General features: G+C 53.8%; 2 protein-coding genes across 4 annotated transcripts; both read right to left on the reverse strand.

The window, feature by feature from the left end:
• Positions 1-3: 3 nt before the first annotated feature.
• On the reverse strand, positions 4-3,264 carry SNF8 (SNF8 subunit of ESCRT-II). 3 transcript variants are annotated; one of them, XM_065651284.1, is made up of 8 exons: positions 3,183-3,264; positions 2,830-2,880; positions 2,423-2,579; positions 2,078-2,182; positions 1,728-1,800; positions 995-1,136; positions 752-826; positions 4-502 (listed from the first exon to the last, which is right to left on the reverse strand). In XM_065651284.1, the coding sequence occupies exons 1-8, from the start codon at positions 3,234-3,236 to the stop codon at positions 365-367; spliced, it is 795 nt and encodes a 264-aa protein (XP_065507356.1). In that variant the 5' UTR covers positions 3,237-3,264; the 3' UTR covers positions 4-364. The 3 variants fall into 3 exon arrangements, with proteins under 3 accessions (XP_065507356.1, XP_065507358.1, XP_065507357.1); XM_065651285.1 differs by having other exon boundaries at positions 6-502; positions 2,441-2,579; XM_065651286.1 differs by lacking the exons at positions 2,423-2,579; positions 2,830-2,880; positions 3,183-3,264 and adding an exon at positions 2,376-2,416.
• A 1,667-nt stretch (positions 3,265-4,931) lies between these two features.
• GIP (gastric inhibitory polypeptide) lies at positions 4,932-6,816 on the reverse strand. The gene is made up of 4 exons (XM_065650824.1): positions 6,683-6,816; positions 5,997-6,131; positions 5,539-5,670; positions 4,932-5,028 (listed from the first exon to the last, which is right to left on the reverse strand). Exons 1-4 carry the CDS (start codon positions 6,754-6,756, stop codon positions 4,932-4,934), a joined length of 438 nt encoding a protein of 145 aa, XP_065506896.1. The 5' UTR covers positions 6,757-6,816.
• Between the last annotated feature and the right edge of the window lie 9,353 nt (positions 6,817-16,169).

A 16,169-nucleotide genomic window follows, 5' to 3' on the forward strand; every position in this document is an offset into this window, starting at 1 on the left:
GCAGAATCCAGCCTGTGGTGCTCCTTAGTGGAACAATGACTCGATGAGAGCAGAGAAGACAACAGGGCAGTTTCTCAGTGTCGCTGCTGCCACAGTTGCAGCCTCTGAGACCGCAGCTGCAAGAGCAGCTCAGGTCATTTGCCTCTTGCTGGGACAAGGTAATTAGTTGTCTGTAATGGTAAGTGGCATTTCCACCCGCAACAGAGGAGAAAATTCAGAGGTAAGCAAGTACAAATCAGTCCTATTAAACCTTCCAAGCTAGACACTTCTTACAAAACGTTTATTTCAAGTCCCCTGTCCCTGTTGCAGGTGATATGCAAATAACCTCCCAGGCAGGACTGTACGGGCACAGAGCACGGAGCAGTCACGGAATCGCCTCCTTGGCCTCCTCCGGAGTGATTTCCTGGGCGTACAGCTCCGTAAAGAGCGCGGGCAGCCAGTACTGAGGTTCTCCTGCCGCCTGTGTGTCCAGCCAGGCCATTCCTTCCTTCAGCAAGTGTTCCTGCACAAACAGAGCGGAAACTGTGAGCAAAATGTAACGGGTGAGAAGCCGTTCACAACACAGGCCTGAGCCCACCTTTACTCCAGGGCAAGGGAGGGTGTAGAGCTTGGGCTACAATAATTTTTAGTGTGCCCCCAGCCCCTGGTCTCCCAGCTGGCGCAGGATCCCCCGTGCTGCTGCACTAATGCAGCCCCAGCCAAGCGGCCGCTGCCCCTGAACTTGCTGCGCATGAGAGACCTTCATACGTACCAGCACTTGCTTTGCACGTTCCGTCTCCCACTTCAGGCTGGACCTGATCTCGCTCACCGTTACGTAGCCCTTTTTCTGAAATGAGAGGAAAAATACCGTGTGCTTATAGGTGAGACTTAAGTCCATAGTTTAGAAGAGCGTGGACAGTTTTGCCTTCAGGCCTGGCCTAATCACAGCTCCCCGTCACAGAAGCAATAAGGTTCTTTCAAGGTGGTTGTATTTTAAAACCTCCTGGCTCGGTACCTCTGCCAGCTGCAGGACGACAGTGTGATCCATGTTCAGTTCGGCGGGTACAGACTGGATCAGGTACGTTCCCCCAACAGGGATGATCCCAAAGCCGTTCCCCAAGACCTTCAGTTTCTTGATGGCCCGCAGGAGATCGTCCCTGCGGAGCAGAGGGATATATATCAGGCTGTCAAGCGGGAGCCGCTCCCCAGCGGCACGCTGCGTTCTGCAATGAGGGAGACTCGATGTGCAGAAGCTACGAGCAAGAGCAGCTTCTCGGAGCTTGCTGCAGTTTCAGGTAATCAACAGCTGAAAAAGTGTTCATAGGGCAATTTAGAATTAGTTTGCCTGTCTGTGCCCCTTTCAGAAGTGCAGACTTGTGTTAGACACACACTTGTAGCACCTGAGCTGCAAGTGCTGAACTTGCAAGATTCAGCCCCAATGAATGGTGAGTTGTGTCCTGAAATCTGCTCCTGCAGGACACGTCTCAGCCCCTTCCCCGCAGCTCCAGAGACCGCGGCAGCGAGTTGGGTTTGTGGAGAACTCATTGTCTCCAGCTCAAGGCAACAGCCCTTTGTGCCTCAGGGCTCCCAGAGCACAGCGCTGCTTTCTGCAACGTCGTTAATCGTGGGTTAACTGTGGATTGTGTGTATGTGGCTCCACTGCTGGAGGTCACATTTGGAGCCCAGTTACCCCTTTTCTTCCCCAAATGCCACTCGATTCCCCGTCCCTGTCCCAGAAAGACACTCACTGGCTGACGTCCTGAGCAAACTTCCCCCGGCCCTTCAGCACCTGCTGATGAAGTTCTTCCAGCGTTATCAGCCCTAGGAGTGGACAAAAGGGGACAGCGAAGTGTCACTGCACAGCGACAACATCACTCCAGTCACTCTAAGGGTCCTTTGTGTGTTTGCCACTGGGGAGTAGCTGTACCCTTGTACAAACAGAACAAGCTTTTGGGGGCAACAAAGACAAAACTGCCATCTCAGTATTTTGTAAAATCTACTACAGAACATTCCACGGAGTGACACAACTCGTTTTCCTCAGGGACGGCTGCCCCCCGGCTTGCTGCGTCCCCCGGAAACCAGCCTGGGGGGTCCTCACCTCCGTTCCTGTGCTTCAGAGCCAGGCAAACCTCAATGATCTGCACCCCCAGCTCGTAGTAAAAGTCCCCAACTCCGAGCATCTCTGACCAGAATCCTTTCCCAGCTGTGAAGAGAGAAAGGGGAAAGTGATCGGGCCTGAACAGCTGCTGGTGCGAAGCTGTGAGGAGACTCCGATGTGTCAGTGACAAACAAGTCTCCGGTTTGGTTAACTCCACCCGTTTTCCCCCACCCTTTCAGTAAATAACACTCAGAGGGATGTTACACCAATTCACAAGCCCCAAGAATCGAAACAGCACCAGCTCTGCCCAGGGAAGCTGCAGCTGACGAAGCCCCGGTCGTTAACCTGGCGCCTGCTCCTCACATGCCAAGGGATCCACGCCGATGGTCGCGCACATGTCCTGGAACTGCACCCGGAACTCTGGGTTTTTACGGATCTCTTGCTTGTGTTTGCTGGCAAATTCTTCTAAATTGGTCTTAAACATGTCCAGCTGCTTAGACATCTGCAAGAGAATCGCAGAGAAGTGTTTCTGTCTGGACGCTTCTTTAATGCAGATTTTCCATAAGCACAGGAAAAGGCACTAAGAGAGCAGAGTCCTCAAGAAGCGCTCGGGCAGCAAGCGTCCCAGCGCTGTCTCCAGCGCTCGCGGGTGACGCTCGGGACACGGCGGAGGGGGAAACGTGCCCGGGTTCGGCCGGGCGGGAGGACACGCGCCCGGTTTGCTGCCGGGCTCACCCGTGCAGCTCACCCACCTGCGCCAGCTGGTCCTCGGCCAGGACCGTCCCGCGCTCCTTGTACTTGGCCTGCGGGAGGAAAACACGGGGCTGGGGCCGGTACCGCGGGAGGACGGAGCTGCTCCCGGGGACCCGCGGGGGCTGCCAGGCAGCTCGGGGCTCCCCCCGCCCGAGCCCGGTGGGGTCCGGCACCCTCCCACGGGCCCGGTACGTCCCGGTTCCCACTCCCCGGGCCTGGCGCCCCTCACACCGGGCCTGACACCCCCGGCCCGGGTCCGACACCCCCCGGCCCGGGTCCGGCCCCCGCTCCCCGGGTCCGACACCCCCGGGCCCGGCCCCTCCTCCCCCGCGGGTCCGGGTCCCCCCGTCACCTCCGCGAGTTTCCTCTTGGCGATGGCGCCCGCGCCCACCCCCCGCCGGTGCATCCCGGCGCCACCGCCCGGCGCGCTCCGCCTGACGTCATCACCCCGCGCCGAGCGGCGCTGACGCACTGGGGGCGGTCCTGGTCCCCCCCACGTGACGGGGACACCCCGGTCACCCCCGGGCCTGGGGGACACCGGGGCCATGGGGGGGACACCGGGGCCATGGGGGGACACCGGGGACCTCGGGCCGCGCGGGGGCACCGTGAGTGCGGGGGGTGATGCCCCCCGGGGTGGGGGCGAGGCCCTGGGGGGGTCGGGTCCCCTCTTGGGGGGTCAGGAGGGAGCGGGGGGCTCAGGGCTCCTCTGGGCCAGGGCTGTGCCACCCCAGCCCAGGCTGGACCCCCCCAGGCCAGGACCCCCCCCAGCTCAGGCTGGACCCCTCCAAGCCAGGATCCCCCCAGCCCAGACAGGGCCCCCCCAAGCCAGGATCCCCCCCCAGCCAATGCCAACATGTGTTTTTAAGCCATCACCCAGTGGTGGGTCCCAAACTCTCGAAAACCCCCAAACCGGGATAATTACGCCGTGGGTCAGTCAGTTCACGGACTGAGGCCTCGCGCCTCCTGTGAGCCTTGTGTGCAAGGACACTTTGGTTTTAGAAATTTACTGATATTTTACAGTCCATCCCCAAATCAAGTCTCCGAGTCTGATTTCAGCTTCAGACTAAATTCTTTATTTATGCAGCAAACTGGACGCTGTGCACAGAGCAGGGAATGTCAGACCGTCCTCCGTGGTGTCCGAGGTGACGGGAGCTCTGGGGGATCCGGGGGTCACACGGTCCTGGCAGAGCAGAGGAGACAAAACCATCAGTCCCTGCGGTGCTGCCCTTAACGCTTTTCATCTGGTTCCTGCAGGAAACGCGTCAGTTCTTCCCTTCTCTGCCCCCCGACACCCCGCAGACCCCTTTGGATAGCAAGGCAGGGGCCGAGGTTGGGATCTCATCATAACTACCTGCAAGTTTGAGAAAAAAAATCAGCAACTGGTGAGAGGCGAGAGGTGTGAAGAAGCGTTTCTCCCCAGGACAGGCTGCAGACGAGCTCAGCAGTCACTTGTGTTCTCTGGCTGCTCAGCTCACTGACCAAACCGTGTGGAATTGTCCAGAGCTCAGAGCTGCCTCTTATTTCCAACCTACATTTATTCACGGCCAGTTCATCCCTGTCTGTGCTTGTGCCAACTTCTGCCATGAGCATGAAGAGCTCTTTTCTCGCTCTGTTTTTTTACAGATGGTGACTTTGTCAGCCTGAGCATCGGACGGGCTCGCCCTTCCCTTGAGCCTCCTTGGGGCCCTTCCCTGCACCTTTTGCATCCCAGTTTCTTGTGTTTCTCTCCAAACGCCTTTCACAGCAGTGTGCAACGCACAGAAAATGTATTTCCTGCGAGTGGTTTGGTTAACACCTTCTTTTCTCATTAAAGAGGAGAAAAGGATTTACTGACCTCTCTTCTCCAGACAGTAATGTTTTGAAATGTGTGTCTTCCCCCACCTGTGTTGTAGGAATGGTCTGAAGATGCTTGTGCAGAACCACCCTCTGGGCAGAGCTCTTAACTCTGCAGCGCAATCCAGCCGCGCTGCACGGAAACTCTCGGTGGTCACCTCAGAAATCCTGAATTCACGGGCTAAGCACCACAGCGAGTGCGGCTGGGGACAGGGGCTGGGGAAGGATCTGGGGACACTTGTGACAATGGGACAGGTAGATCAGCCACTCACGTTGCTCTGCAGAGATCAGTCGACATCAGCCATGTCAGAAACTCCTGGTTCAAAACGTCCTTCAGACCTTCTGAGCCTTCCGGAGAAGTAAAACTGCAAGAAATGTGCCATAAACTCCCAAGGAAAGCCTTTGTTTCCAAGAAGGACTTTCCCCTGCAAGTCACATCTTTTATTTGCAATTAAGGGAAACACTGGAAAACTTTTTTTTTTTTTTTTTTTTTTTAAATGCAGCTAATCAAGCTGATTAATCTCCAGCATCAAAAGTTTCCCTTCCCTCCCCAGCACAGGCTGGACAGGCGTGTCGGGAGTGGTTCAGGCCATTGGCTTTTGATGAGCCTGTTCTGGCTTTCGCAAAGGCAAAAATGACCCCAGTCGTCTATAGTTTTGAAATCCGTATTTTGCGAGAAATGTCAAGGTTAGAGAGGCTTTTTTTGTCTTTGTTCTTTTCCTCCCTCGCGAGACAGAACTGCACAATGTGAAGATTTCCTTGTGAAATGAAAATCCCCTCATTTTCCTGGGCGACACCGTTGCCATCTCGACCCACCGCAAACCCGGGATGTTGGAGCCGCGGGGGCCTCGGCCGGCCCGGCCCGTTGGCCTCACCTGGGCTTCTCCCGCGCCCTCAGCAGCCAGGGGAGCAGCTCTTTGGGCTCCTGGGTGCCCAGCTCCCAGCTCTGCCCGTTCGCCGCCGACACTTGGGGCTCCGCTTCTCTCTTGTAGGGCTCGATGATGTTGCTGGAAAAGCCAAACAGGGCGAGCTCAGGGCAGGTTCCGCCAGATGGAGCCAAAATGCTGCTTTTCCACCAAAAACCAGCTCCCCCCCCAACCCCATACAGCAGCCCGAGGAGAAGGCGCCTTGGCCAGGGAGAGGGATGGTCGCGCCCTGTGCCGACAGACCAGAAACGCTTCTGGGACTTAGAAAAATAAAAGAGAAAAGAAAGAAAACCCGCCTCCCCGGAGCATCGCAGCTGCTGGCCAAGAAAAACACCCTCGGGTCCACGTTGCGCGGAGCCGTCGGGCGGCTGACGACAGCTCCGAGCGCTCCACAGCCGCACGCTTACTCGCTTTTCTTCTCCCGCCTGGCCAGCAACCACTCCACGAAGTTCTTCTTCAGCATGGTGTCCATGGTGCGGCTGTAGTCGCTGGCCAGCGTGGCCTCCGAGTAGCGTCTGTGCACTGGTCTGGCACTGGGAGCACTGGTGAGAGCAGAGAGGGTGCAAAGGGTCTCAAGGCTGATCTGGTTTTAGTGCTACCAGCCACGAATGCGGCAGCTCCTGCTGCTCCAGTGAGGATTTTTTTGGATATTCCTGGGTGTAGTTGGAAATTTTGCGGCAGGAAAGAGGGAAAGTTTTTGCTCTACACCTGCTCTATGGTCACATTTTCAGAAGCTCCCAGATACTGGATGCCCACCAGCCTCATTCACGGGAGACGGTTGAATCTCGTTTCTAGTTCTGAGTCAACCTCCTCCTCTGGTTGGGTTCCAGCCGGTCCCTCCCAACCGCGCCGGGACGTTCGCAGGGGAATCTGGGGAGTTCCTGGCTCTGCCTCAGAGGCTCCGGGCTTTGGGTTGGTATCTCCCGTATCACCTGCTCATCTCCGCACGCCTGGCTGTCTCTGTTATCCGAGATCCACCCCAGGACTCGCGTTCTCACCCGCTTACCAAGACGCCAATGGAAAAAGTCAATTTGCCTCCGGCGGGGAGCTGGAAAAGGCTCAAAATCCACCGTGAGCTTTCCAAAACACTTACCCCGAGACGTTGTCTTCCATCAGAACGAAGCCCAGAGAAGCGAGGAGCAGAGACAGAACTTTGACAGACAGCATGTTCTCGGCCGGTTTCTCTGTCCCGAGGCAGAGGACGGCGCAGATGTCCGGCCGCTGTGGCACAGGGGACACAGAGGGGACAGGGGGTGACCCGCGGTGGTTGGGCACGTGCCAGTGCCTGTAAACGCGCTTCCTCGGCTGCGCGGAGCAGCCGGCTCCATCCCGCAAACCTCCCCGTTAAATCACTCGTTCAATGCCAGTGCTCTTTCCCACCCTGGTGGTTTTAACGTCGGTTCCCTGCACTTTTATTGTAAATAACTCATTGTGGGGCACGCGCTTTGTCCTCCCGGGTTTACGAGCTGACCCTGGGGGTGCCTCATTGTGCCTGGAGGGTCAGTTCAGTCCCAGCCTGACGGGGACCAGGGCTGGATCGGGCAGTTCAGCCACATCCACGTGTCCCACGCTGAGATTTGGGATCCTGAGCTGATTTCTGGGAGCTGTTCTGTCAGGACGGATGCTGCCTGACATAGGGACTGGAGCCACAGGCAGGAATATCAGTTATGAAACAGCCCCTGGACAGTGATGGATTCCAAGATTTACTGGTTTCTATCTGTTCCTGGTCCTCACGTCCACAGTTCAGCTCATCAGCCCTTGGACATCTGAGCTCTTTTAATTACTATTCCAGCCCTGCAAACCCCGTACAAAAATGTTTTTGATCACTGCTCACAGACAGATTTTTGTCGTCCCTCACCTCAGTCTTTGTTAGAGCCGTTTGCAAAGGAGAGCTGCTGCTAACAGGGGTAACACGGGAACAAAGCCAAAGGACCAGCTCCGGGTTGGGTATCCCACCCTCCAGAAGTGTCCTCACGCAGCGGCAGAGCTTCACTCCTGAGCAGTTATTGGTACCCTCACAACAGCCCAGTTATTGTTTTGGAAAGAGTGAGAATTTGAAAATTTGGATGTTGTTTGCAATTGTGGCATTTTGTATTTCTGCAAAATTGTGACATCTTTTACAAATGTTGTCAGCCCTCCCTGTTAAGTGAGAAAGATACTGAACATGTTACATGATCTCAGATGCTTCAAGTTCTGAGCGCTCTCAAAAGCAAAGTGTAACACTGAACACTGACAAAATCCCCCAAATATGGAGAGCTAAAGCAATAAAAGACAAATAGTTATGGAGTGTGTTAACAGTGGAAGTAAATTCCATTATACAGAAAGATGAGGAATATTTTAAATGAGAACAGAAAATAATGATTAAATAACAGAGGTTTCCCCTCCTATTTGCTTTTCATTTCATATATTGGTGATATAACTGTGGCAACGATGATGGATCTGAAAGCAGGCAAGTTGTGCAAGAATATTGTTCTACTTCGGGTATTTAGGAGAGGAAATGCATTGTAGCCTTAACTTTAAGGAAGGGCAGCACTCCTCTGCAGAATCTACCCAAACAGGGAGGAAGAGCAGCCCAAAGCTGTGCAGGAAACAGCAAATCCTGTCGCACTTTGGGAAAAACTCAGCCCAAGGTGTGAGCTGGTCCTGCTCTGCTGGGGCTCCTGCCTGACACTCACACTTGCTCACCCCATGGTTATCTTAGGAGAAAATAGGTTTTTTAAAAAAAGTAGTTCAAAAGAGAGAGTGCCATAGAGCTTCTTACCTTCCTCCTCTCTGTGCTGCCCCGAGGCTTTCAGCAGGTTCTGCTGCTGGGGGGACCTTTGGGGCTTTTGTAGTGTTGGCTCTGCAGGACCAAACCCTCTGCTGGGCGTAAACAGGAAATCAAACCCCTAATCAGAGCAATTCAAACCCACTTAGAGCTGCTTCATTAGATCCATTGACCTGCAGAGCAGGAAAATAACCTTTTAAAATATGTTTACATTAATGGCAATTAAACATCGCTATATCACAAAATCAAGAACGGACATGGGTAATACATATGGCACTGGTCTAAACCTTAATTCCACCTCTTCCCTGGTAAAAACTGCCTTTATTTCCATCTTTTCTTTTGCCAAGTGTAAGTGAGAGATCCAGGCTGCTCCCTTCTTATGGGAGACATAACTTTGTTAAAATCAGTAGCTCTCGTCACTGTTATTTTTGTCACTATCAAATCTGGGCATCCCAGCTGTGGTCCACAACCCCTTGTGCAAACCCCAGGTACGGAGAACAGTGTCTGTCACCAAAAATGCACGTTCTAAGAGGAGAAAGCTTGGGATGGAGAGTTTCCGAGAGGAAACGAGTAGGAGCTGGGGAGGCAGGATCGGTCAACGAGCGGGAGTGGTGGCACCACAGCCACCCCCGGGCTGAGGGCAGCAGCTGCACCCAAGCCCCGTTTGGCCTGGTTGTGTCCCGGGGGGTGGTGGAGCGGTGGAGCAGTTCCCGGGGGGTGATGGAGCGGCTCCGGGGGGTGATGGAGCAGTGAAGCGGTTCCTGGGGCTCTGCAGCTGCTGGGACATGGGTCAGCGGGGCCACCACCTCCCCCTGCCCTTGCACAGCTGGATCCAGGAGAGCAGATGTTCTGCAGATGTTCATTGTGCCACCAGAGCACAAGGGGTAAATCCGCTTCCTGCCGGCTCTGCTGCGACTGTCCCGGTAAGAGATTTTCCCCGTGTCCGACCTGCCCCACATTCCCTGGGTCTGCTCAGGGACCGCTACCAGGTGTGTTCCCGCTGCTTTAGGGTCGCGGTCACTCCCAGCTGCAACCTGCGGAAGCAGCAGAGCAGGATTATGCCCGTGCCAGCCGAACCCGGGAGCTGAGCTCTGCTCACGTTGCTCCCGAGGCGATGCAGCGCCCGTGGCTGGCTCTGCCCTGCAGAGCACGGTCCCGTCCATGCCTCGGTTCCCCTGGGCAGCCGGAGCTTCTGCGCGAGTTCGTCGGAGCTACAGCCTTCCGCTCGGCTCTGCTGCCGGTTTGGTGGAGTTGAGCTGAGCTGCGGAGCCTGAACAGGAGGGACCTGTGTGTGTGTGTCTGTTCTCCCAGGTTTGTGCTGGCTCAGCCGCGTCAGGGATTGTGTGGGGAAGAAGCGGGATTTTGGGTGATGGGGCTGAGCAAGAAGCAGCCCGTGGTGGGTTCGCGGTGACAATGGCAAAACTGAAGTGCCGGTGGTTTGGCATGGGAGAGGGTTTCGCAGCACCGTGAAGAGCTTTGTGTCTCCACGTGAAGACTGTCCGTTTTGTAGGTTATTTCTAAAAGGTGTGGTTTTCTGCTCTCCTGAGAAGTGCTGCAGGGACAGAGTGTCAGACACAGGCTGGTTCCAGCCCCCGAGCGCAGAACCAACGGCGCTGGCAGAGCCGAGCTCGGTCGTTCCGCAGCTCCCGGCACAACCAGCCCCGCCAGCAAAAGCCGTTGCATCTCTATTGCATTAAGCTAAAGGCTCAGAAGGATGTTATTAGTGGAGATGAAGAGTTCAGTGCTATTAGGGAGTAATTACGACTTTCACAGGAGCTGTTTAACACGTGGCTTCGTCCTTTCGCTGGCAGCACACGCGCGTGCCAGGGTCTCCAAAAGCTGCTCGCCCATGCAGGAGCGTCATTCCTGCTGCAATAAATGAGGCTCTATAATAGTTACAAGTAACCAATTTGCACTCCTAGCACAGTTGCTAATCAATAAAATGGAATAGTTTATCCCGGTGTCTTTATTATATGTATTCTGGGTACTTCACTCCCAGCCAACTCGGATATCTTGTTTCTCCAAAGTGCAACCTATTTGTTTTCCTCTCATTAAGCGCCTCTGTAGGACGTAAAGTTAATAGAGTGAAATAAATATCGAGCAGCATTAAATGTTGACCCAGGGTTCGCAGCTACGGTTATTTCAGGGCATCTGCTCGTGGTGCGGTTTGGACGGCAGCATCGCTCTAGGATTTCTCACAACAGCGAACCCCCCGGGTGTGCAGAAGTTCTTTCTGCAGACTCTGGGCTGTGTCTGTGTTTGTGAGCCCCGCCGAGCGATGCCCAAGGCGCTGCACCTCTGCCGGCCCGTTCAGGGCCCTGTGTCCGCATCTGCTTTCCCCAGGGTAACGAGGTCTAATTAACGCTGCAAACCTTGCTTGTCTCGAGCCTCAGCCCATTGCAGCCTTGTCGTGTTGTCTGTGCTCTGCCGCTCACACCAGCCACTCCACAAGCTCCGGCCGGGTCCCAGCGTGGGACGGAGGACAACTCACCCCACCGGGGCACTTCTGTCCCTGCCAAGCCAGCAGCAGAGCGGGGGCTGCCCCGTCTGTCCCGCCCGTGCTCGGGGAGCCACCTCGGCTCGGAGCCACCTCGGCTCGGAGCCACCTCGGCTCTTCTCTGCAGAGCCGGCTCCAGGAGTCGGGGTTTCGGGAATCCAGGAACGTGCTGGGAAGATCACAGCTGCGATACCGAAACTGTCCTCCTGCTCCCAGACACCAAGACGTCTCAAGGGCAACTTCGGTTACAAAGCGTTTCGAGTATTAGATGTCCCTGTAATAATGGAAAATAGGGCTTGAGGTGACCTTAAGAGGTCACTGGTTCCCTCCCCGGCTCCCAGGCAGCCTCAGCTCCGCTTCAGCCGCTCGGAATGATCAAGTCTGATCCATTCCCAAAAGTTTTCAGAAACTGAAGTGCTGCAAACTTCCCAAGAAAGCTCTTACTGTTTAGTCCTAACATCTCGCCTTCCATGGCATAATTGGCATCTCTCTCTGTTCCCGGGCGATGCGGGGAGCAGGATTTCCCTGTTCCCTCTGGAGCAGCGTCCCCGGTCGCTGTCTTGGTGACTCCTCTCAGGGCACCTCGCTCTGCCAGGGAGGGATTTGGGGTGCTGCGTGTCCCGGGTGAAAGCAGCGCTTTCTGCTGCATTTTGTGTCCAAGCATGAGGCTGATCCGAGATTCGATCTGGCTACAGTCGACGGGTATTAGCATTTGCTCTGCTCCCCAAACCACAGGGAGAGAGGAAGGAGGGATGGTTAAGTTCTTCACCCCCATCCCCTCCCTGAAATCACAGGCATTGGACTGTCATCCCAACTCCGGTCCTGAGTTAGGACCAGTTCTGCTCTAAACTCAGCTTTGCTGCTGTCGAAGGAGCAGAAGCTCAAAGCTCATCCTGGGAGCTCATTCCTCTCCCTCGAACACCAGCAAAGTCTCGCAGAGGATTTAACTCTTGGTGCTTTATCCTCACCCGTCCCATCACACCTTGGCAGCGCATGAGGAGCCCGCTTCATCCTCTCGGGGGGTTCAGACCCGTTGGCCCCTGCAGCGCTCGTGGGAATCAAACAGGTTTTGTCACAATGGCAAAACCCCAGGCGTGGTTTTAGACGCCAGCGCTCTCTTTTAACTGCAAACAAACGCCAGGGCCTTTTCAGTCTCGGGGAGTTGTTCTTGATGAATTCAGCTCACTGGGGTGGCTGTCTCAGAACCTTCCTGATTGCCAGTGCTTTTTGGGGAAAAAAACCCCACAACAGCTAAAAATGGGAACCAGAAAACATGGAGAGTATGGACTTCTCCTTGTTCCATGCTCTGCTTGTTTCTTTTTTCTTAAGCTCTTGTCCTACCCCCAGAAGCAGGGACATACAGGACATAACTGCTGTAACAAAAAACCCGCAACAGCACCCGTGACATCTGTATGGGGAAGATTTATTTGGACCATGGAGCTGCGTATGAAAAATGTCACAACTGCAACTTCTCCCTCTGCGTGGTGAGCACCGTTGCTGCTTCCAGAGGCTGGAGAGATGATCCCCACGTGCCCCCGCACTAACCCCACCTGCGTTCACCCCGCCGGCGCTTTACCTTGCGCAGTTATTGCCATGTGCAAACCATCCTGTGCTCCCTCCTCGAGCACAGGCAGAGCCAGAACCGCCCAGCTGGGGAGGTCGGAGCGCGGGAGCTGCAGGAGAGGAGAGGAAATAATCAGCCCCACTAAATCCCAAGTCTGTACCAGCAGGACGAGCAACGAGCCCGCCCGGTCCACGGCAAGGCGCCTGCCCAAGTGGCCGGTTCACTAACGTGGAATTATTTCCATCTCGTGCCCTCGCTGCTCTGCTCGCATCAGGTCCCGCAGCCCAGCGGTGCGGGTGCCCCGGCGCGGGCGGCGGGGAACGGGTCAAGGTTTCCATTGTGAAATGACCCATCTCTTTTTTCAAAGTGACCCACAGCAGCAAGTGTTGCTGTGCAGCTCCCCACCTCCCGGGAGACACTTGTTTTGGGTATAGAGAATTAGGCAAAAATGCAACGGCATTAGTGGCTGAGCCGTCTGTCGCCTCCTGCTACAGGGAGTTTGAAAAGTGGAGGGATGAAGAGCAGCAAGAACTCAAGAGCGACTCGAAATTTCGAGGGCCCCCAAATTTGTACTCGCGGAGCATAAGTCTGATATAAATGCATTTATTTCAGACTGGAGGAAATCTGATACAGATACCTACAGTTACTGAGAGGAAAACATCTCATCTGTGCTTTGTAAGTGCTGCAAATGTTTGGAGGGGGGTTCAAAAGAGCAGCTCCTACTCGGAACAGGGTCAGGGGGAGTTCAGCAACGGCAGGATTCATCCCCCACGATGCTTCCTCCGCTCCTGGAGTTTAGTTTATCGTTGTACCAAGACCAGAGCTTCCCCCACCGCCCCAGCCATCTGTAGGAGAAGCGGCTGCTCCAGCTCCTGCCCAGCTGCTCTGCCTGATTTTTGAGGACAAACCCACTACATTTTGACAGGTTAGAAGGGTCTGCTACAAAGAAGCGGTGGCACATTCGTGTGGCGGAAGAACTGAACGTTAAAGGGACTATGAGAACAACAACATTTCAGGGCTCATCGTGAGAAGCATTTTCCTTTCCTCGCAGTTCAAGTTTACCACTCACCCAAAGAAAGGGACAGAAAACCCCCAAACCGAACCATCTCTGTTGCGGGCAAAAAATTAAACCTGTGCAAAGCGGCTTTGTTTGGAGGGAACTGGGACAGTTCTCTGGGCACTTGCAAAGCCCAAGAGAGAGTTGGGCGTGTGTTCCAGGAGCCGAGCACCTCGTCCCGGGGCAGCCCGGAGCAGCGGATCCTCCTCTGGTTGTGCTCTTCTGGTGGGCTGCTTTGAAAGAGCCCCTGGCTTTTTAGTACCAGAACGAAAGGATTTGTCAGGATGGGAGTTGATTTTTGAAGGCAGGGTTTATTGCAGTGTTTGCTTTGTTTTTAACTGAAGCACTGCAGTGTTTAGGGAAGGGGCAGATCTTCCAGCGAGCTGCAGGTTTAACCATTCCCACCTTGGTGCTGCTGGAGCTGCTGCCCCCGGAGCTGAGGGACCTTCCCAGGCTCTGGGCTGGGGACCCTGGGGACCCTGGGGACCCTGGGGACCCCCCTGAGCTCCCAGCAGCAGCAGCTCAGTGCGCGGGAGGGAATTCAGGTGCAGAGAACCAGGGGATCCAGAACAGCCCACTGCAAGCCTGGATTTGGTTTTAAAGCAAACTATCAATTTCATAGCAAGTTTGATTCTCAACCAATTTATCAAAACGAGCTTTTATCAGCCGGATCTTCTTAGATATGAGCTACTTTTTCCAGTCATGCATATTTTCCACATCATAAAAACTGAACAAAAGGTGGTTCAAACTGGGATTCCACTTAAGGCAAAGGAAATATTTGCCAACTGCAGCCCTCACCCTCCTTATTCTGTTCAATTCTCACCCACGTTTTAAGGACAGGCTTGGTCCATGTTCAGATTATTTCTGTTAGTTGAGATTTGATTGATACAGATTCTATGAAAACAAAATTCTTATTTTTTTCTTTTATGACCTCTGTATTTTCCTGAAAACTTTCAAGTATACTTATTAGATAGTAATTAATACATATTTTCAAACTTTCAAAAATGAAGATTTTTTTCAAAGTTTTGGGGTTTCTAAGCGCATCTCTGATGTTGTCCAAATTTAAATATTAGTGATATCACCAGAGATTTAAAAAAACCCATGCCCCAAAAAAACAAATTAAAGAGAGATTCAAGTGATAACTGGCAGAAAAGTAACAGAATATAATCTCTTCTTGTTTACTGCTAATCTGTCATTAAAAATAGTCCTGTTTTAGTTCTTTTCTGCCTCAGATGAACACCACTTCAGCAGGCTGCAGTAATCGCATCCTTTTGTATCAAACCCACATTTCAGTGAAATCTTTGCTGCATTATTTACCACCCAGCTACAACCTCCCGCCTTAAGAAATTTCCCCAAACTCCTAAGAGGCGACAATAACTATTTGAAATTGTAGATAAATTATAAAAACTCATTAAGACCACTTCTGCCTGATTAAAAGATTTAAATCTTTAAAACCCCTCAACTTTTGCCCAAGCCAGATTTTATGTATAAAATCAGAAGCAGCTTTATGTTGATAGGAGAGTGAGGCAGTAAAATTTGAAAATGTTTGTAAAATCATTAAAAAAAAAATCAACTTCTCAGAGTGATTTTTTTTAAAAGTACAACCCAATTTAAGGAAATCCTGGGGAGGAAAAAGGCCGCAGAGGGTTTGAGTGTGGCCAGAGTCTGGGTGCAAACTGCTGCTCAGCCCCTCGCTGGCTCCAGGAATCCCAGTGTGCCCCAGTTTGAATGAGCGAGGGCAGCACCGGTGCCCCGGGGGGCTCGGGGGAGGTTCGCTCGGGCTCGGGGTGGGGGGGTCCCGTCGCAGCTCTGCTCCCCCCGCGGCCCGAGCTGCAGGCTCTGCTGTTTGCATTCTCCACATACCTCCCACCCGCGGTGCTGCGGGGGGTGACCGACTGCCCTGCTGGGGTCACATCGGAATTGAAAACTTCCCGCTTTGTTTGGAGTTGGTGGGTTTGTATTTTTTTTTAGGTTGGTTTCCTTCATTTCTTTCTTGCAAAGGATTACCTTAGGTGGGGCAGGTACTGGGTAAACCAATAAAAGCAGCAGCAAAAGCATCGTGCTGGAGATCAGCGGTGGATCCACAGCAGACGGGGTCCCTGCTTTGGGCTGTTGGTGCGGATCCTGGAGGAAGGTTCCTGCTCCACGTTTCCAGCCAGGGGAGGCTTGAAACAGTTTCTGAGCTGCAGGAAATTCATTTCCCAATTTCATTGCTCTTTTCTCTTCACCTGTGAACGCTGAGCTCGGGTGCCCCCCCCGCAAAGCTCCGCACCCCGCGCCCGAAGAGGCTCCTGGGGCCGGGGGGTCGGAGGTGCCCGGGGTGAGCGGGAGGGGTGGGAACCCCAGTGTCCGGGCTGGGGGGCAGAGATCCCGGGATAACACAGGGGACCCGCTACAGGGGAGAAACTTAAAGGCTTTTTGCTTTAACTGACCAGTGCCCAGGATTTTTATCATTCATTTTACTGAGTTTCCTAGGGGGCTGTAGCACAGGGCACATACAAACGTCTCTGGGCATGTCCATCTATTCTGTAAGGTTTACACAACTTCCGACTCCTCAACAACATCACATTTATTTACTAACAAATTCTCCGCGTGGCTCTTCCTCAGCCGGGAGAAAAATAATAATACTAAAATATTTGGCTAATTAAAAAAAAAAAAAAAATAGCAACAGAACACAGCACATCCCAGCGGAGCA

Source organism: Caloenas nicobarica, chromosome 24 (assembly GCF_036013445.1).
Source record: "Caloenas nicobarica isolate bCalNic1 chromosome 24, bCalNic1.hap1, whole genome shotgun sequence".
Classification (NCBI taxonomy): domain Eukaryota; kingdom Metazoa; phylum Chordata; class Aves; order Columbiformes; family Columbidae; genus Caloenas; species Caloenas nicobarica.